This window comes from Gracilinanus agilis, chromosome 5, assembly GCF_016433145.1.
Source record: "Gracilinanus agilis isolate LMUSP501 chromosome 5, AgileGrace, whole genome shotgun sequence".
Classification (NCBI taxonomy): domain Eukaryota; kingdom Metazoa; phylum Chordata; class Mammalia; order Didelphimorphia; family Didelphidae; genus Gracilinanus; species Gracilinanus agilis.
The window spans coordinates 308,351,628-308,370,141 of record NC_058134.1 but is presented as its reverse complement, the minus strand read 5'-3'; the positions used below and the strand labels follow the sequence as shown (position 1 = coordinate 308,370,141).

The 18,514-nt window shown below is 57.2% G+C and overlaps 2 protein-coding genes across 2 annotated transcripts; one reads left to right on the top strand and one right to left on the bottom strand.

Moving 5' to 3' along the window:
• Positions 1–1,885: 1,885 nt before the first annotated feature.
• On the bottom strand, positions 1,886–7,739 carry MCAT (malonyl-CoA-acyl carrier protein transacylase). The gene is made up of 4 exons (XM_044677737.1): positions 7,116–7,739; positions 5,168–5,255; positions 3,508–3,725; positions 1,886–3,147 (listed from the first exon to the last, which is right to left on the bottom strand). The coding sequence occupies exons 1-4, from the start codon at positions 7,551–7,553 to the stop codon at positions 2,716–2,718; spliced, it is 1,176 nt and encodes a 391-aa protein (XP_044533672.1). The 5' UTR covers positions 7,554–7,739; the 3' UTR covers positions 1,886–2,715.
• A 2,124-nt stretch (positions 7,740–9,863) lies between these two features.
• Positions 9,864–17,920, top strand: TSPO (translocator protein). Its single transcript, XM_044677640.1, has 4 exons — positions 9,864–9,946; positions 14,341–14,536; positions 16,661–16,799; positions 17,357–17,920. Exons 2-4 carry the CDS (start codon positions 14,355–14,357, stop codon positions 17,537–17,539), a joined length of 504 nt encoding a protein of 167 aa, XP_044533575.1. The 5' UTR covers positions 9,864–9,946; positions 14,341–14,354; the 3' UTR covers positions 17,540–17,920.
• The last annotated feature ends 594 nt before the right edge of the window (positions 17,921–18,514 follow it).

Here is an 18,514-nt window from a genome sequence, read left to right as displayed (position 1 = left end):
CCGAGCCTGCTCAGGTAGCAAAAAGAGCATCTCAAGGCCGCCCTCCGAATTTAAGCTGCCCTATACGATGGTTCCCATTGTCTCACGTTTAACAGGAAACTCACTGGATCACGGGGAATGTAGTCTCACCCCACCTGTCCACAGGAAGTTTGTAAGATACTTTTAAATGGCACCTCCCTGAATTACAAACACACAATTTGATGGATAAGAGGGAAAGAAGGCCCAGACTCGCCCATTCTAAGTACATAATGAGTCGTGGGAACAATGTGGCATGATTACTCCTGCAAGGGGTTGATGCAGAGTGAAGATGGGTGCAGGAGCCAAAGAGCCTCCAGGAAAGGGCAGAAGGTCTTGAGGATCAGGACTGGGAGGTTGATGGTGGGTAGAGCAGGTAAGGTCTGGTAGAAGCAGGGGGTGGACGCCAGTCCTCATCTTTCCCCAAGGCACAGGGGGGCGGCATGAAAGATGGGGCAGCCAGGCTTCCATGAGTATGAGGAGAGAAAGAATGCTGGGTGAATAGTGGGCAGATGCTCAACAACAGAGCAGGGCCCCTAGGAAAAAGGGGTCCAGAGTACTAGAAACAAAGAGAAAAGCCAATGGAAACTGTTGGACGCAGCCAGCAGGCCCAACAGAATCTCCTGCTGGGCTTGTCCTTTGAGGGCATCTTGACCCCTTTTTCCTAGGGGCCCTGCTCTGTTGTTGAGCATCTGCCCACTCTTCACCCCAGCCTTCTTTCTCTCCTCATACTCATGGAAGCCTGGCTGCCTTGGTCCTGGTCCTGGTCATTGAAGGGTCAGGGCCAAAGTGAATCTCCATTGGGCTGAGCATCTGAAATAACTATGAGCCCAGGCCTGAAGGGCCACTAGGGCTAAGCCGCTGGAGCGGAGGGCACCACACGGGCAGGGGTGTGGAACCCAAGGCCAGCTCTGCCTTGGGCAAGGTAGCTCCCTCCGGGTCAAATGAATGGGAGGAAGTCTCGATAGTTTCTGCGGCCCTCCCAGCTCTGACATCCCCTGTTCTAGGAACATCTTCTCCACAGTAGTGCCTTATTTTTCATTGTTCCCCAGTCTATACTGGGTGGTGCGTTTGCCTTTCTTCCAAGTGGTGGGGGTGGGGGGTGGGGGGTAGAGGGGGCTGTCTCCGAGCCAGAGGCTCTTTTCACAAAAGCCGTCCCCGAGGCTTGTGGCCCTTTTGAAGTCCACGTTGGCTGGTGGAGCTGAGGCTGGCCACAGGGCTCGGAGAAACCCAGAGAGGATACCGACCCTGTCCCTTGGTGGCCAGTGACCAGAGTCCCTGCTCATCTGTGGGGCTCAGGGGACCCACAGAGCTTGGGGGGAAGGCAGGCCTGGCCTCCTGCATGCCCTCTGATGAACGGGCTACCATTTAGGTTAAATCTTGGTGCCTGAATGTGTGCTTGGAGGGGGGCCTGGAAGTACGGTAAGCGTGTGGACAGCATGGACAAAAGGAGCCCCCCCCCCCCGCCCCCGTGTGGGACGAGGCTTTCTCAGAGCTGTTGGAGAGGCTCTTCTCCCATCCCTCGCTGTGACACAGGGTGACTCTCACTCCAAAAGGCTCTGCTAGTGCAGCCTGCCAAGAGGCCCGTCCTCTGGTGGCCACCTCAAATGCTCTGGGGACATCCTCGCTGCCCTTGGGGTGCTGAGGTCAGTTCCTCAAGATCCTATTTCCTGGCCTGAGGATGCTCAGGCCCCATAATGTCATGATTCTCTGACCAAAGAAAGCCACCTGGCAGGGGCGAATGGCTCCCTCTGAATGAAGTTCTAACCCCAACCCCAACCCCAAAGGCTACATTTTTAGCTCCTCTCGAGGCCGGCCAATCTCAAGTCCACATAAGTGAGAGGAATAGAATCAATCAAGAAACACAGCATTTGCAAGGCAAGGAGGAGGCAGGCCCACTGGGCTTGCAAGATCACAGGCACCTTTCAAAACCTCGACACGAAGCTGTCCATAAGCCCCCCAAGCCAACGACCACCCTCAAACCAAGAGTCAGGAAGCTCAGCAACAGGAAGACTGTGCCTCGAGCCCCAGGTCTGGTCCCATGATGTACTCAGTCACACCGTGGACGGCAGAGAGAGTGCTGGACCAAGCCTTTTCTTGTCATGCTTCCCTCTCCAGCCTCAGTTTCTTCACCTGTAAAAGGGCACTGTGTCTTTGCAATGTGACTGTGAGGAGGAGGAGGAGCCCAAGGGCAGAGAGGCAGGTTTTGGGAGGATGGAGGTCAAGAGAAGCTTCTTCCCCCAGAGGAAGGAACTGCCCTGGGAGGAAGGAATTCTGCCTCCCAGGAGCCTTTCCAGCAGAGGCCAGGCTGTGGCAATGGGCCCTTCGGTGCAGGGCTGGGTATCTCTGGGGCTGTGCTTCTGCCTTGGGGGGCTCCCATCTCACATTTATCTCACTGCATTGGGGGTTAGGCCTCTGGGACCAGACCTAAAGGGGTCACAGTCCTCTGGTTGACTCTCTCCTCCAGCCATGACATGTTTTAAATGACACCTGAAACAAGACAGCCACCAAAGAACACAGGATCTGACAGTGCCAAGAACTTTCTATTGGTACATCCCTCGGGCTGGCCAGCCCCAAGCCGATCCAGAGAGCAGCCCTGGGAGGGAGGCTCCCTCTGACAGACAGTTGTGGGGACTCCAAAGGGGTTCCTAGGGGTCAGCACCCTCCAGTCCAATCCAGCCAATGACAGAGCAGCCTGGGCTAGGCCTCTGGGGCCTTCTCCTCTTTGTCTTCCTCCATCACAGTCACGTGACTGTAGGCCTTCCACGCCTTAAGGTTACAGTTCTTCAGAATGGCCCCTAGTTGCCTCCCAGGCCCCACCTCGATGGTCTGCGGGAACTCTATGCCTTTCCTGCGCTCGTAGATGGCATGCATGGTCTGCTCCCACTTCACGGGGGACACGACCTGCTTCACCAGCAGCTGCCGGATGTGCTTGGCATGCATGTACTTATTGCCGTCCACGTTGGAATGGACAGAGACCAACGGCCTCTTTATGTCGATTTTCTTTAAGACTTGTGCCAGCGGCTCCAGGGCAGGTTCCATAAGGCACGTGTGGAACCCTCCGCTGACCGGCAGCATCCTGGCTCTCTTGAAGTGATACCTGGAAGAATTCTTCTGGAGGAATTGCAGAGCCTGATACAGAACAGACAGGGAACAGAGTCAGGGGGTGCCAAGCACCCACAGCCGTCCAGGGTGGCAGGCTCACTGTCTGTCTGACCTAGAGGATATGGACCCATAGGGTGGGGGCAGTGCCTGTCAGCCCACACTGACTACAAATGACTGAGGCCTGACTGAGATCCAGAAAAGGGAAATGACTTGCTTAATGTCCCATGGCTACTTGGCAGCAGGGCTGGGGTGAGACTCCAGGGTCCTCAGATGGGAACAGGGTGAACCCTAGGACTATTGTGCTCCTAGAAAGGGCATCTTCCAGGATCCTTGGGAGATCTAAGCAGGAAATCTTCAACGTCCCCAAAGACCCCTGAGAACACTCACCTCTAGGTGTCCAGAAATCACTCTGCAGTCAGGAAACAGGTAGTTGGCCACCTCACACACGGGCTGCTTGATGCCCAGGGTCCGGCAGTGCTCTTGTGCATCGAGGCACGCCGCCTTGTACTGGGACTGAGGTCGACCGAGCACAGACAGCATCCCACTGGGTATTGCCGCTGCCGCTTCCTCCATGGCCTCTGCACGGACTTTGACCACATGCAATCCTGACAAGGAGCAAAGGCCACCGATCACTAGACGGGCATCTGATGCTCTTACTGTGTGCCAGGCTCTATGCCAAGGACGGAGGGTTATCACCAGGGACATACAAGATACAGATAGTAAAAACAGAAGGTCGTCTTGGGGAGAAGGCACTACAGGTTGGCTACAGAAGGTGGGATTTCAAGAGGACGCCAGGAGGCAGAGATGAGGGAAAATGCCAGCCTGGGACAGGGGGTACAATGGAGGGCCACAGCTGAGCCACAGGAGAGGTTGCCTGACTGGAGGAGTTACATTTATGCTGGCTGGAAAGGTAAATAGAAGCTGCCTGGTGAAGGCTTCCTCAGCTGCTTCTGGAGGAGCCAGGAATATAGACTGGATGGCTGGGGGATGATGTGTCGGAAGATCACCTTGGAAGCAGAGCAGAGGCTGGACTGGAGAGGGGAGAAACTGAGGAAGCAGATGAGCCTAAGCACAGGAGGGTGGTTTTCAGTTCTGTAGACTCGGCCCTTCATTTCCCTGTGGAACGACAGACTCTCAGAGCCAGGAGGGACCTATGGAAGTGAAGTGGTCCAGCCTGAGCACTGCCTCTCTAGCTGCCCCCTCTGTCCCCAACAGGACACACAAGGAGTTCAGCAGCGATGGGGAGGAGAGGGCACCTAGGAGCTGGATGGCACAGGGGAGTCAAAAGGGAGGGCTGTTCAGGGTGGAGGGGGGTCATCAGAGGAGAGAGGGAGGGAGGGAGGGAGGGAACAGGGGACAGGGAAAGAGGGCGACACAGAGACAGAGACAGTGCATGGGAGAAGAGGTACGCAGTGCAGATACACAGGGTGGGGAGGGCTTCTCCAAGCAGAGGCAATGGAAGGAAACTAAGGAAGGTGGGGCTGGAAGAGAACCCAGAAGGCAAGTTGAGCCACATTCACAGTGCCGGGCCCCACTGAATTCATGCATTTGCTGAGATAGGACCTGAGACAGGATAAGAGCATGTGGCAGATGGGAGAGGAACAAAGGACCTTGACATTTAGGATTCCTCGACTGGTTTCTGTTTTGGTTCACACAAATGACTTCATCAGTGTTGGGGGGATATTACCTGGGTCACCTCTGACCCCTACCCCACAGGGTGTCAGGGCAGGGCAGGCCTCAGGGCTTCCTGGCTCCCGGGTCAGCTCTCAATACATTGCTATGCTACCTCTCTCCTCTCTCTACGACCACCGTATTATAGATTAAGAACCCGAGGCCTGGGCTCCAAGTGCTGGCAAGAATCAGAGCCAGAAACTGAAAGCAGCTGTTCTGGGTCCAGGGCTCTGCCCACTCCACTCTACTTCTTCCCGACTCTACCCTCTTACTCTCAAGGCAGGCTCACTGTGTAATTCAGGGTCACTTCAAACAATGGCACAAACCCCCTGCTGGCCCCGTCCCCAGGGTAAAATCCAGCAAACATCCAGAGTACCTTCTTCAAATTCTAAGGCACCGGCAAACACAAGGGCTGCAAACTCTCCCACACTGAATCCAGCCGCAGCAACACAAGTCTCAATAACCTGTGGTGAGAGATGTACAGCACAAAGTCAGGCCTTGAAAACAGGCTCTGAATAACCAGCTGGAGCCCAATCTGACACAGGGTCCTGAGGCTCATGTGAGCAGCAAGGAATCCTGTGCTCCCGTGAGGAGGGTAGGCCCCCAGCCTGGATGGGACCCCTTCTTGGGAACGCTGCAAGGGGACTGACTTCTCTAGCACAGAATGAAGCCCTCTTCACAGCCCTCATCTGGATTCTCTGCTCACCCTAGCGTCCCTCTGCCTCTATGGCCCTTGCCCAGCTGATTAGAACGTAAGCTCCCCGAGGGCAGAGGCTGGATTCTTTTGGTCTATTTCTGTCTCTAGCTCTTTACACTGTGCCTGGCACCTAATAAGTATTTACCAGATGTTTGTTATTGACTGATGCCTGGACCACGTAAGAGAGGATAAACCAAAAGGAGAGACTACAGAAGAGAAACATCCATCATGGGGATGTGGGGAAGTTGCTAATATGGAAACCTTCATAGCGCTGAAGAGGACTTTTCCCCTTTACTCCCTCATCTGTCAATCATTCCAATGTCCCTTCTTCTTCCTCTTCTTTAATTATTAAAACCCTTACCTTCCATCTTAGAATCAAGGCAGAAGAGTGGTAAGGGCTAGGCAATGGGGGTTAAGTGACTTGCCCAGGGTCACACAGCTAGGAAGTATCTGAGGTCAGATTGGAACCCAGGACCTCCCATCTCTGGGCCTGGCTCTCAATCCACTGAGCCACCCAGCTGCCTCCCCAATGCCCCTTCTACTCCTCCCTCCCTCGACTGATCACTTCCCACTGCCTGATAGGTCCCATAACCTCGAATGCCTCCTTCTTTCCTTCCTTTTTTCCCTTTGCTGATCTGTCCATCTCAATTCATGCATTAAACAAAGGGTTGGAAATTCAGACTCTGGGCTCTAGATCCCTTCTAGCACTATACCTAGGAGCCTTCCAACTCAAAGGTTCTCAGTCTTCCAAACCTGACTTCCCCATTTAATCCTCCTGGAGCCTCGAGAGCAAAGAACATCATAGCAGCTTGGAACTCCTGCTTTATCAATAAACAGTTCTGACCATAGTGGGTGCCCCCTAGACAGGATGGGAGAAACACCACCTAGTCTTGGGTTTGAAAATCCTACAAAAATTCAAAAAGAACTGATAATCCAAAGTTAGTTTTTCCTCCTTCTGGGAAAATCTCTGATCAGATGGAGGGGAAAGAGGAACAAAGGGAGGTCTCCACTAGACGAGGGGTTTTCCCAAAGAAAAGATAAGAGAGATTTTGGATTAAGTGCTTTTGGTGCCCCCAACACTCTGCAGCACCAGGGGGATTAGACACAGAATCAGGTTCTTCTTGGTCTAGAGGCAGCTGCATAGTCCTGAGACCTCGGAGGTCAACATTCAGGGTCCAATTTCTCTTTCCCCATTACACAGAAGGGATAACCAAGGTCCAGTTCTAAAGATGGAAGGGACCTCCAAGGCCACCAGTTCCAACTCCCCTACTTTACCGTGGAGGAAACTGAGGCCCAGAGGAAAGAAAGGGACTGGTCAAGGTCACACGGGGAGTAAGCATCCGGGGTGGGATTTGAACCCATGTTCTCCTCTCTGTAGAGGTGCTGGAGGAGAGGAGGCTCGGTCTTTCCTTCCTCTGACATTCCTCGGGCCCTGATTTGTTTACAAAGCGCTTTACTCATCATCCACCTCCCCAAAGCCTCCAGCCCAGGTCAGCTGTACCTGTTGCCCCCATTGTACAGAAGTGCAGACTGAGGCTACACCTCGGTGGGTAGGGCGGCCAGGAAAGGAAGCCAAATGCCTGAGCATGCGCAACTACTACTTGCTGGGGCGGGGGGCGGGGCTTACCTCGGGCCGCTGGTGCCGCAGCGCTTCCAGGGCGGCGAGCGAGACCACGTAGAGCGCCGGCTGACAACGGACTGTGCGTTCCAGCTCCTTGCTCGGCCCTTGTAGGCTCAGTTGAAGCAGATCATAGCCCAGCGCGCGCCCGGCGACGTCGTAGAGCGTGCGCACGCCCGGGTATTGCAGAAGCGCGCGCCCCATGCCCACGACCTGGCTGCCCTGGCCGGGGAAGAGCAGCACTGAGGTGGCCTGGGGGCTCGGCCGAGAGCTAGGCCTGTGCCTCGGGCTCGAGCCCACCGAGGCGTCATTCAGCAGCGCCGCCACGTCCACCACCTCAGATGGCGGCGGCGGCCCCGCGGGGTCCCGAGCTTGCGAGGACCAGAGGCGCCGCCAGGGCGCGCCGGCTGTCCCGGCGCTAAGCCGAAGTCGGATGGGGGCCGCCATGACAGACGCCGCCGCCGCCTACGCCGTCCCCGCCCCCGCGCCCGTTGTCTAGCAACTCCCGACGCGCCGCGTGGGTGCGCGCACAGCTCGGTCCGACCGTCGTACGGAGAAACCAGAGTCCGGCAGAAACGTTCCTCCTCCTCACAGCGCCCTCTCCTTAACAATGATAATAGATATTTAGTTATTTTTCTTTTTTCGAATATTTTCCCACGGTTACACGACTCATGTTCTTTCCCTCCCCGTGGCCGACGCGCAATTCCACTGGATTTTACACGTATCAACAATGATAATAAATATGATGCATTTTAATGATATAATAAGTGACAGCCCCAACTTCTGTAGCGCTTCAAGGTTTTCGAAGCGCCCCCTTCCCTGCAGCCAGTGGGATTTGGCAGGTCAAGACAGTCACCCCAGGTCACACAGCACGTCAGTGACGCAGCCCGACCCTAGGGCTGGAAGGAACCTCGGAAGCCAGCTAGTCTGATACCGTCATTTCACGGACGTGGAAACTGAGGCAAACTAAGGGCGAAATGACTTGCCCAGGCTCACACAGCTAATGTCTGATGTCCAATTTCAACTCAGGCCTGGCTCTTCATGCGCCATGGCACCACCTAGTGCCTACCTTTGGAAAAAGTAGAAGGCTGTACATGGGAGTCCTTCTTCATTCTGCCCTTGACTCGTTTGGGGTGTGGCGCGGAGCACCTCACAGTCCTCCTAGTCGGTCGCTTGTTGGGTCTGGACCAGAAAAATCTCTAAAAATTCATCATTGTGTTCGAGGTCCGGGAGCACCGATTTCCACTAGAAAGGGATCTCGAGGATCATCTGATCCATTTTGCAGATCAGAAAACTGAGGACTCCAAGATCATACAAATAGTATGGTATAGTATGGTCAGGATTCGAACCCAGTTCTGATGATGCCCAACATCCCTCTGTGATCAGTTGAATGAACAGAAGTGTTTACTAAGCACTTCTTTTGTGCCAAGCCTGGTGCTAAACATGAAATACAAAGAGAAGGGGCAGCTGGGTAGCTCAGTGGATGGAGAGTCAGGCCTAGAGATGGGAGGTCCTAGGTTCAAATCCGGCCTCAGCCACTTCCCAGCTGTGTGACCCTGGGCAAGTCACTTGACCCCCATGGCCCACCCTGACCACTCTTCTGCCTTGGAGCCAATACACAGAAGTTAAGGGTTTAAAAAAAAAAAGAAACACAAAGAGAAAAGTCAGTCTCTGGCCTGGGGGAGACAACTGGTCGGGAAGGTTTTAGTTGCAGGCCAGCGGCCTCAGGGGGCAGCACCTCTTCTTTAATGCCATGAAATCCTCTCATTCCTGATGCTGAACCGGTCCGGTCAGCTTTCCTTGCCCAGAATGGGCCCCTGGAGGAGAGCCCGGGGTCTGTGGAGGAATGTGGGCTGTTTGGCCTGCAGAGCTGAATGGCGGAGAACTGTTTCCCAATTGGCAGGGGGTTAGCTGGGGGAGCGGAGAGCCCAAAGCCGAATGAACCCAGTGCCTGCTCCATGGGGGTCCTTAAGCAAAGTCTGGCCACAGGCTCACAGGACCAGTCGGTGCACACGTCAATACTAAGTATTAGTTCTGAGGCAGAAGAGTGGGAAGGGCTAGGCAATGAGAGGGGAAGTGATTGGTCCAGGGCCACACAGCCTGAGGTCACCCTTGAACCCAGGTCCTTCCAGCTCCAGGCCTGTGCTTGCCTAGCTGCTCCAACAGCACGACCTGGGTCCTGCTCCCCCTGCCTGGGTGACTCAGTTTACTCCTCTGTAAAACGAGGAGCTCCAGGGTTTTAGAGTGAGGAGGGGGCGCCTGGGAGAGCCGCAGCAGACCAGAGAGCAGTTGGAGATGAGGTGGGGGAGCAGGACAGGGCGGGAGCCCCGCTTCCCTCTGAGCCCCAGGCTGGGTTTCAGTCCCATTTTATGGCCAGGCGGAGAGGGGAGAGCAGCGGGGCTCAGGGGAAGTCCCCGTGTGACCCCGGGCAAGGGGCGGGCATGGCTTCCTCCGGGAGTCCCCTTCACGGGGAGACCTCTGATGGGGCCCCCAAACCGGGCTCGGCAGCCAGCGGGCGGCCTCTGGGCCGGCCCGGACTCGGGAGGGCAGGGCTGGGCGGGCCGCTGGCTGGGGGCGGGCCCGGCGGCCTCCGCGGCGCCTCTGGTGAGTGAGCCGCCCATCCCCGGCCCCGCCCCGCCCGAAGGCCGAGCCTCAGTTTGCCTTCCCCCTCGGCCCGCCTCCGTTCATCTGTCTAATCTGCAGAGTGGGGCCGTGGGTGTGAGGATCTCTAAGCGCTTCCGCCGCTCTGCCGAGATTCTGTGCGGCACCGCTCAGAGGGCATCGCCCGGACACAGCAGCGGCCCTCCCCCGCCTGCCCGCTCTCCCTCCGGAGCCCCACGGTAGGTAACTGGAGGAAGGAAGGGCTTGGGAAATGGCCGGGCTGCCGGGGACCGTGGCGGAGGCCAGATGAGGCGAGCCAGCGCCCAGGCCGCCCCAAGCTCCCCAGCACTCCGAGCCGGCCCGGCTCCGGAGGTAGTGAGTTCCCCGGCCCTGGCCCGAGTTCGAACAGGAGCTGTCTGCGTCCCGCCGAGGCTGGCCCAGATGCCCGGCTGAGAGTCTCCTTGGTTCTAGGGGCCCGGCTGGCAGCCCAGAGCAATGCTGGCTGCAGGGGCGGAGGGTGAGCTTACCTTCAGTCCCCTCCGAAGCTCCTCCTAGAGCCTGGCCTGGCTGGCAGCCTCCGGAGCCCTGGCAGGGGCCCTCTGCTCTGCTCTGCTCTTGGCAAACTTCCTGGAAGGGCAGGCCGGAGCTGGGGCTCTCCCACGCCTGGTTTACTGGGAAGACGATGGGCCCAGAGAGGCTGGGACTTGCCCAGGGTCACACATGGCACCAGGGCAGAAAGAGGGAAACAGAGGAGCTCAAGGCTTGGCCCCCCAAAGTCGGGGAACAAGTATGGGACTGAACACCGGATTTGCAGCCAGCTCTTCCCTAGAGGGTGAAGAAGAGCTGGAGGTCTCAGTGGCCTGAGCAGAGGTCTGGAAGAGCTGATGCCCTGGCTGGGTCCGGCTCCTTCCTGAGTGAGTATGGAGGAAGTATCTGCCCCGCCCCAGGGGGCTGCTTCACTCTTCCTGGTAGATTTCCTAGCCTCCTTCTGGCCCGGCAGCCCCCAAAGATACTTTGTTATCGCTTTCTCTGAGTATCGCCTTCACTTTGTATCTACTTGGAGGAATCTCGATACATACTTCCCATTGCGCTGTGCAGAATTGGAGCTCCCTGAAGGCAGGGATTGTCTTTCAGTTTTTATTTGTAACCTACCAGGAACAGTTCAGTCCCTTCAGTCACCTCCATCTCTTTGTGACCCGTTTGGGGTTTTCTTGGCAAAGATACCGGAAGGGTTTACCCTTTCCTTCTCCAGCTCATTTTGCACGAGGAACAGGGTGAAGTGATCCATCCAGGGTCACACAGCTAAGAAGTATCTGAGGTCAGATTTGAACTCCTGATTCCAAGGCTGGCACTCTGTGCACTGTGGCACCCCTTCACTGCCCACGGCGGTCAGCCTTCTGGGAAGAAACGATCCAATTTCCCCAAAGTCCCTGATGGAGAAGGGAGGAGCCGCATTGGGGGGCGAGATCACAGGGGGCTCTGGAGGGCCTTCGGGCTCGGGCAGAGCGGGCCTCAGCAGCCTCTGGAGCCCCACCGAGCTCTGAGGTTCTGGGATAGACACAGCTCCAGTCACCACACTTTTTGCGAGGTGCATCCTCAGGGAACTGGAGCCGCCCTGCCCTGCTCCAGCCCGGCTCCAGCCAGCCAGCTCCAGTGAGTTCTTTCCTTCCCTTCCAGGCCCTGAAAGCAAACACTGGCAGCCTGGGGCAGCCCCTGCTGTGACACTGTGGGCTGGCCTTAACGAGCCCCATTCCTGCTCTTCCCAAAGGCCTCTGCGCCCAAGACTGGAGGCCGAGGCCAGGGATGTTTCCATTATGTCTCTGCCTCCATGCAGGAAGCACTTAATGCCCAATTGCGCCAAATGCTGCTCTAGAAGCTTTAAGAGAGGCTGGCACCGGGGGGCCCTCTGCCCTGCTCAGCTGGAGGGCTGGGTTCCGTTCTTGGCATCATGTCTGTTTTAGAAAGGACATTGTCGGGGTGGCTAGATGGCTCAGTGGATAGAGAGCCAGGCCCAGAGATGGGAGGTCCTGGCTTCAAATCTTCACCCTGGACAAATCACTTTAACCCCAGTTGCCCAGACCTTACCACTCTTTTGCCTTGGCACCAATATTTGGTGAGGGAAGAAAGACAAGAAGGAAGGAGGGAAGGAGGGAGAGAGAAGGAAGGGATGAGCTATTTAGAACCAGAAGAGCCCTTCTCATTTTACAGGGGAGGAAGCCGAGGCCCAGAGGGGCAAAGAGAGGCTCTCGCTCATCTCTTGCTCTCTTTCCCCGGGCCCTGTCCACTCTTGAAGTCAGTGTGTGTCAGCGTCTCCCCGCAGCGCCATGAGGGAGTTGGGTGGGGATAGAAAAGTCCCTGTTTTATAGGTGAGGCTCCAGGAGGAAGGGCTGGGCCCAGCCAGGGAAGCCAGGGGGAAAACCCTCATGCCAGGAATCCTTCCAGAGACTTGGGACAAACCAAATGGTGGGGCCCCAGCCCAGGCCGATAAATGTGCAGAGTCATCCCAGGCTTGGCACTGGGCAGCAGGCAGAGGCCGAGCCGGAGGCGGGGGAGCTTTTATGATCTTTTGCACAGGGAGTGGAGGCCCAGGGGCTGCCTAGAGCTCAGGGAATCTGTTCAGGAGAGAGAAAGGAAGAAGGAGGCGAGCCAGGCTTGGGGGGAAGAGCTCGGGAGCGGCAGCAGGCAGATTCAGGAACTTGTTTATTTAAAAACTATATTTGAGCTAGCCGGGAAGTCTCCTCGCAGCTTCCTGGTTGGGAGGACCCTTTGAGATCACCTTTTTTTTATTGGTGGGGAAACTGAGGCCCAGCAAGGAGATGGCATATTCTTAAGGCTGCTCATGAGTCCGTGGTGGAGCTAGGACTGGCACGCACGTGTCTTGACACCCTCTCCACTGCCCAGGCTGCCCTCGATCCGCAGAAGTGAGAGTTCCCTGTGTGGAGGGAAGGGCCTTGGCAGAGGGCAGGCCTGGGCGGGCAGGAAGCTTCTTGCATTTTCCCATCAGTCGCTGGGCTGGGCTGATGGCCAGGCCCGTAGCTCTTCCCTCCTGCTCCAATAGGGTCATCCTCTCTCTCCCCTCATTATCCGGTGGGGATGTGAATCTGGCTCCGAGCAGAGAGAGCTAAAGTGGGACCCGTGTGCTCCCCGCCCCATCGGGGCCCCAGCGAGGGCAGGCTGGCATCTTTCCTTCATGGGAACTCGAATGAAGAGTCCAAGTCGAAGAACACCAGAGCCAGAGGGGGCCTCTGGGAAAACGGGCTTGAGAGCGGCAATAAGAGCGATAAAGTTTAAAGCAGTTTATACTATGTGATACCAGTGTCGGGGGCAGCTAGGTGGCCCTGTGGATAAAGCACTGGGGCTCGAGGGAGGAAGACATGAACAAGTCACTGAATGAACCCTCTTTGCCTCAGTTTCCTCCCCTGTCCAGTGAGCTGGGGAGGCAAATGGCCAGCCCCCCCAGTCTCTTCGCCCCCGAAACACCCGCCCGGGGTCACGGAGGTCAGACCCGACGGAACAAGAACAAACTAGCAGACTTGCCGTCTACTTCCGGGACCAAAATCGTGCCACACTCGGCAGCTCTCCACACAGGACGTGGACAGAACGTGGGGCCCCTGCGGCGAGGCTTCTGCCTCCATGCAGACGGGGAGTAAAAAGAGGGACAGAACTTCGGAGCCTCCAGAGTGCTGCAGAGACGTCCGGGGTGCCCGCCAGGTGGCGGTCTGTGGGGGTGACACAGGAAAATGGTGGAGAGCGTATATGTCGCTGCAGCCTGCAAGGGTCTGGCGCCTCCTGAAAGGCCAGCAAAGCCCCGCATCACAGAGAGGTGGTGAAACAAGCCCTAGCGGAAGCAGGCCTTCGCTGATTCTCCCAGCATAATAGGGTTAAAAAAGGAGATTTGGGGGGGCAGCTGGGTAGCTCAGTGGATGGAGAGCCAGGCCTGGAGACGGGAGGTCCTGGGTTCAAATCCTGCCTCAGACACTTCCCAGCTGTGTGACCCTGGGCAAGTCACTTGACCCCCATGGCCCACCCTGACCACTCTTCTGCTTGGAGCCAATACACAGTATTGACTCCAAGACGGAAGGTGGGGGTTTTAAAAAAAAAAAAAAAAGGAGATTTGGGCTGGGGTAGCTCAATGGCTCAATGGATAGTCAGGCCTGGAGTTAGGAAGATGTGGGTTCGAATGTAGCCTCAGACACTTCCTCACTGGGTGACCCTGGGCAAGTCACTTGACCCCCATTGCCTAGCCCTGACCGCCCTTCTGCCTTGGAGCCAGCACACAGTAGTGATTCTAAGACAGGAGGGAAGAGCGTCGTTTTTTAAGGTCCATTCGGTCGCCCCCCAGACTCGTAATCTTTTCTCTAAGGAACAAAACGCCTCCAAGACCCGGAGCCCCGGAAGGAGCAGGCTGAGGTTCCCCTGCGGCGGGGGCTCCGGGGGTGCTGGCAGGACAGCGCGGAGGCGGCCCTTTCCCGGGACATCACTGGTAACAGAACGATGGCAGGAGGCGGGACAAGAGGGAGATCATGATCCCCTGATGGCCGAGGAGCCTCGCTGGCTCCAGCCTCCGGCCAGCCGGCCCACAGGACTTCCCGCTCTTTCCCGAGGCCCTGAGCCCGTGTCCTTTCTTTTTCAGAGAACCCGCCGGACATGGCGCCCCCGTGGGTCCCTGCGGTCGGCTTCACGCTGTTCCCGAGCGTCGGCGGCATTCTGGGCTCCCGGATCACCAGCCGCGAGGTGCCCACGTGGTACGCGACTCTGGAGCAGCCATCGTGGCATCCGCCCTACTGGACGCTGGCTCCCGTCTGGGGGACGCTGTACACGGCGATGGGGTAGGTGGGGCCTCGGTCGACATCCCAGATCCGCAGTCGGGAGTCCCTTCCCACTTGGCACAGGAACGGCAGGGGGGCATTCGACCTTTGCCTGCATACTTCCAGGGATGGGGAGCTCAGTACTTCCCAAAGTAACCTGTGCGAAGCTTGGGCGGCTTTAGTTTTGACGAGGTCTTGGGCGTCAAAGCAGCCTGGGACGACGGAGGGGAAGGGTGGGCCCTTTGGGGCCGAAGCTGCCCGCCACGCCGTGGTGGCTCCGGGTGCTCCAAGAGGCTCCTTTCGCTCAGCTGCACTTTTTACTGACCACAGAGGGTTCCCTTCGAGGCTGGGGGCACCGACGCAAAAGGGCATCCGTAAAGCAGGGCACGGAGACAGCAGAAAGCTCACTTTGGCGTCTGGGGCTCTGTGACCTGCTCTGCGATCTTGCACAAATGTCAGCTTCCTCCTCTGGAAAATAAGAAGAAGCAGCGTCCTTTTTTACACGGAGACTTGCAATAACTCCCGCCCCCACCCCCACGGAACCTCAGTTCCCTTGTGTGCAGCATCAGGGGGCTGCTGGGTTGTACAGCAGGCCGAGGACTAGACTTGAGTTGAAGAAAACTCGAGTTCAGATCCTTCCCCAGACAGTAGCTGTCTGACGATCGGTGAGTCACTTCACTTCCGTCTGCCTCGGTTTCCTACCCCATAAAATGGGCTCACAAGAGCCTGTGTCTCCCGGGGTGGCTGGGAGGGCCTCAAGAGGCAATATTGCAAAGCGCTTTGCCAGCCTGGAAGCACGAAGAAAGGAGAGCTCTTGGATGAGGTTGGACTAGGTGGCCTTGAAGGCCCCTTCCAGCTTGAACGTTCTCTGCCCTAAGATTTTATTTTCTAATTTATTGTCCATTTTATTTTTACATTTAAAATAAACGTCCATTTATTTGATTTCTAATTGATTTTCCCACTCAGGAATTCTGGTCTGTCATTTGGATCCAGGCAGGGAATTAAAATCCTGGCGTCTGGGAGGGAGGTTTGGGGCCTCCGTGTCCCCTTCTGTAAAACGGGGATAACGACGACGTCTGTCCCGCAGGGACTGTATGACAGCCACACAGGGCGGCCTCTCACGGCAGAGCAGGAGGGGATGTGGGCAAGCTGGCACGCAGACGCACTGCGGGCAGCTCAGAGAACGGTTTGGACCTTGAGCCCAGGCTGTAGAACAGGCCGTATCCTTCGCCCCAGCAGTGATCCCATGACTAGGTCTGCGTCCCGAAGAGATTAAAGCCGAGAAGGGAAGCACCTGTGCGGACAAAGACACCGCCAGCGGCTCTCTTTAGGGGGGCGACGCTTTGGAAGGCGAGGGGACACCCAGGAACCGGGGAATGGCTGAGGAAGTTCTAGTCCACGACTGGGACGGAATCCTGTCGTGCTGTAAGAAATGACGAGCAGGAGGAGCTCAGAAAAGCCTGGAGGGACTTCCAGGAACTGAAGCAGAGTGAAACGGGCAGAACCAGGAGAACACTGAACAGTGTCAGGAGTACTGTAGGATGAACAACCGTGAATAACGGCTTTTCTCAGCCATCCAGGGATCCAAACTATCCCAAAGGAGTCATAACCCCCCCCCCAAACCAGGGGGCAGCCGGGTGGCTCAGATGGAGAGCCAGGCCTAGAGACGGGAGGTCCTGGGTTCCAATCTGGCTTCAGACACTTCCCAACTGGGTGACCCTGGGCAAGTCACTTGACCCCCATGGCCCACCCTGACCATTCTGCCTTAGAACACAGTGTTGATCCTAAGAAGGAAGGTGAGGGTGTAACAAAATCTGCTTCTAGAGAAAGAGAACTGTTGGCGTCCGAAGCCAGACCCAAGCAAACTTCTTTCACTTCCTTTCTCAATATTTTTGTAACGTGTTTTGCGTGACTCTCGCTGGGTAAGAACTAGCCGAGATGGCTCCCCCTCCCAAGGGGCCGCTCCGAGTGTGGCGGGGACAGCATTTGAGACTCGACATTCTTTGGGAAATGTTGGAAACTTTTTCCGAATAAGAGAAAGTGGAACAGAGAAAAGGAAGGCAGAGAGCCTCTGGGGGCGTCTGCCTGGGGGCATCGTGCCTGCCCTCCAGGGCGCTCACCTCCTTCTGGTGTGTTCTGTTTCAGGTACGGCTCCTACCTGGTTTGGAAGGAGCTGGGGGGCTTCACCGAGAAGGCCCTGGTGCCCCTGGGGCTCTACGCCGGGCAGCTGGCCCTCAACTGGGCCTGGCCTCCCTTATTCTTTGGTGCGCACCAAATGGGCTGGGTAAGTTGGACTCGGGCTCTACGGGAGTGGGCAGATGTGAAGAGCTGGGCCGTGACCGGTTCTCTGGTGGGCAACGCAGGGCCGAGGGCGTGACGGCCTCCTCCGTGCCTCTCATCTGGGGCTGGGATGAGCTGGAGACGGAGGGCTCACGGCCAGAGGGTGGCCGCCCGGGCAGGGGGAGGGGATTCTCTGGGATCATCCTGGGGGGATTGTGATCTCCGTTGGAGGAATTGAGACATGCGCAGTGTGCCCACACGAGGCGGGCACAGGCTAAAAGCGGGGGCGTCTCGGGGAGACCCAGAAAGGCCTCTTGCAGCGGCTGAGTTTGAGCCGATTCCAAGGACATTCCCCTCCCTTCCAGATCTGGCCCAAAGTGTGTTTCCCATAATCCCCTGTGCTGTGATGCACACAGGACAAACTCTGTCATGCCCATTTGACAGCTGAGAAAGTGGAGGCCGGGGGAGAGGAGGGAGTCTCTCTGAGCTGAGGGGATCTAGAAATTGCCCCTCGGGGTCCTGGCAGCCGGGCCAGTGACTCTCGTGTTCCTCTTTCTGCAGGGCCTGGTGGAGATCATCTTGACCAGCGGGGCTGCAGTGGCCACCACCCTGTCCTGGCACCCCGTGAGCCCGACGGCCTCCCGCCTCATGTACCCTTACCTGGCCTGGATGGCGATGGCCACCGCCCTGAATTACTGCGTCTGGCGGGATAACAAGGGCAAGCGTCGCCGTCATCCGGAATAAAGGGGCGCCGCAGCTTCGGGGCTTGAGATGGGCCTCGGAAGCGAGACGAGGGTGTCGTAAAGCCGACTCGGGGCTCCTCATTAGGGGGCGGCTTGGCAGAGAACACACCCTCTCTGTAGGCAGGGCCTCCCCCTACACGCTCCCTACCGTGTCTGAAGATCTAACAGGAAGATCAGGCCCTGCCTAGCCCCAGCGCTCTGAACGACCCGGGGCTCCGCGAGCCCCACGAAGCTCCGCCGAGGCCCACGAAGCTCCGCCGAGGCCCACGAAGCTCCGCCGAGCCCCACGAAGCTCCGCCGAGCCCCACGGGGCGCCGTGTTGGTTTGCTCTAGTGGCTCACCGGCCCCAACTTTTACACGCAAAATAAAGTTCTACACCGTGTACTGTGGTGCCTTTGATGGGGAGGAGATCCTGGTTCTCTCAGACACTCATTTAAGTTCGCACAGTGTCCGGCCATTGTGTGGCCAGATACTGGTCTGGGGTGGGGTGGGGTGGGGCGGGGGGTTGGTTGGTCCAAGCCGCACCCCTAAGAAAGCCCCCTTGAAACACAGCCGGCTCGCGGTTTTTCAGCCCTTGCTGGCAGACCTCGGAGGACTCCATCCCCCTCTTCCCCATCACTCCACTGGGCAGCTCACTACCCCGACGGCTAGGAATGCTTTCCTATTCTCCAGCCCCAGTTTGCCTGGGCAGCTTCTGCTAGTCCAGTGATTCCCAAAGTGGGTGCCCCCCGCCCCTGCTGGGTGCTGCAGCGATCCAGGGGGCGCCAAGTAATGCGTTTTCTGGAAAGGGGGCGGGAGGCCAAAGTTTGGGAGCCCCTGCTCTAGAGAACAATGCGGATCCCGCTCCTCCTTCCACATCAGCTCTTTACCTAATGCCCATTCACAAAGCCTGGGGGTTTTGGAATGAAGCCTTGGGCCCCCCAAACCCTGCACTCCCCTCTTCTCTGTGGGCCTCTGCCATGCTATCAGGTTGGAA

Bases quoted from the DNA above. Each gene is read 5' to 3' on its own strand.
- MCAT (XM_044677737.1), bottom strand. From the start codon at position 7,553: ATGGCGGCCCCCATCCGACTTCGGCTTAGCGCCGGGACAGCCGGCGCG. The intron at 5,256-7,115 runs GTAAGCCCCGCC...CTCTCACCACAG, and splicing joins TGCGGCACCAGCGGCCCGAG to GTTATTGAGACTTGTGTTGC. The intron at 3,148-3,507 runs GTGAGTGTTCTC...GTTCTGTATCAG, and splicing joins TGATTTCTGGACACCTAGAG to GCTCTGCAATTCCTCCAGAA.
- TSPO (XM_044677640.1), top strand. From the start codon at position 14,355: ATGGCGCCCCCGTGGGTCCCTGCGGTCGGCTTCACGCTGTTCCCGAGC. The intron at 14,537-16,660 runs GTAGGTGGGGCC...GTTCTGTTTCAG, and splicing joins ACGCTGTACACGGCGATGGG to GTACGGCTCCTACCTGGTTT. The intron at 16,800-17,356 runs GTAAGTTGGACT...CTCTTTCTGCAG, and splicing joins GTGCGCACCAAATGGGCTGG to GGCCTGGTGGAGATCATCTT.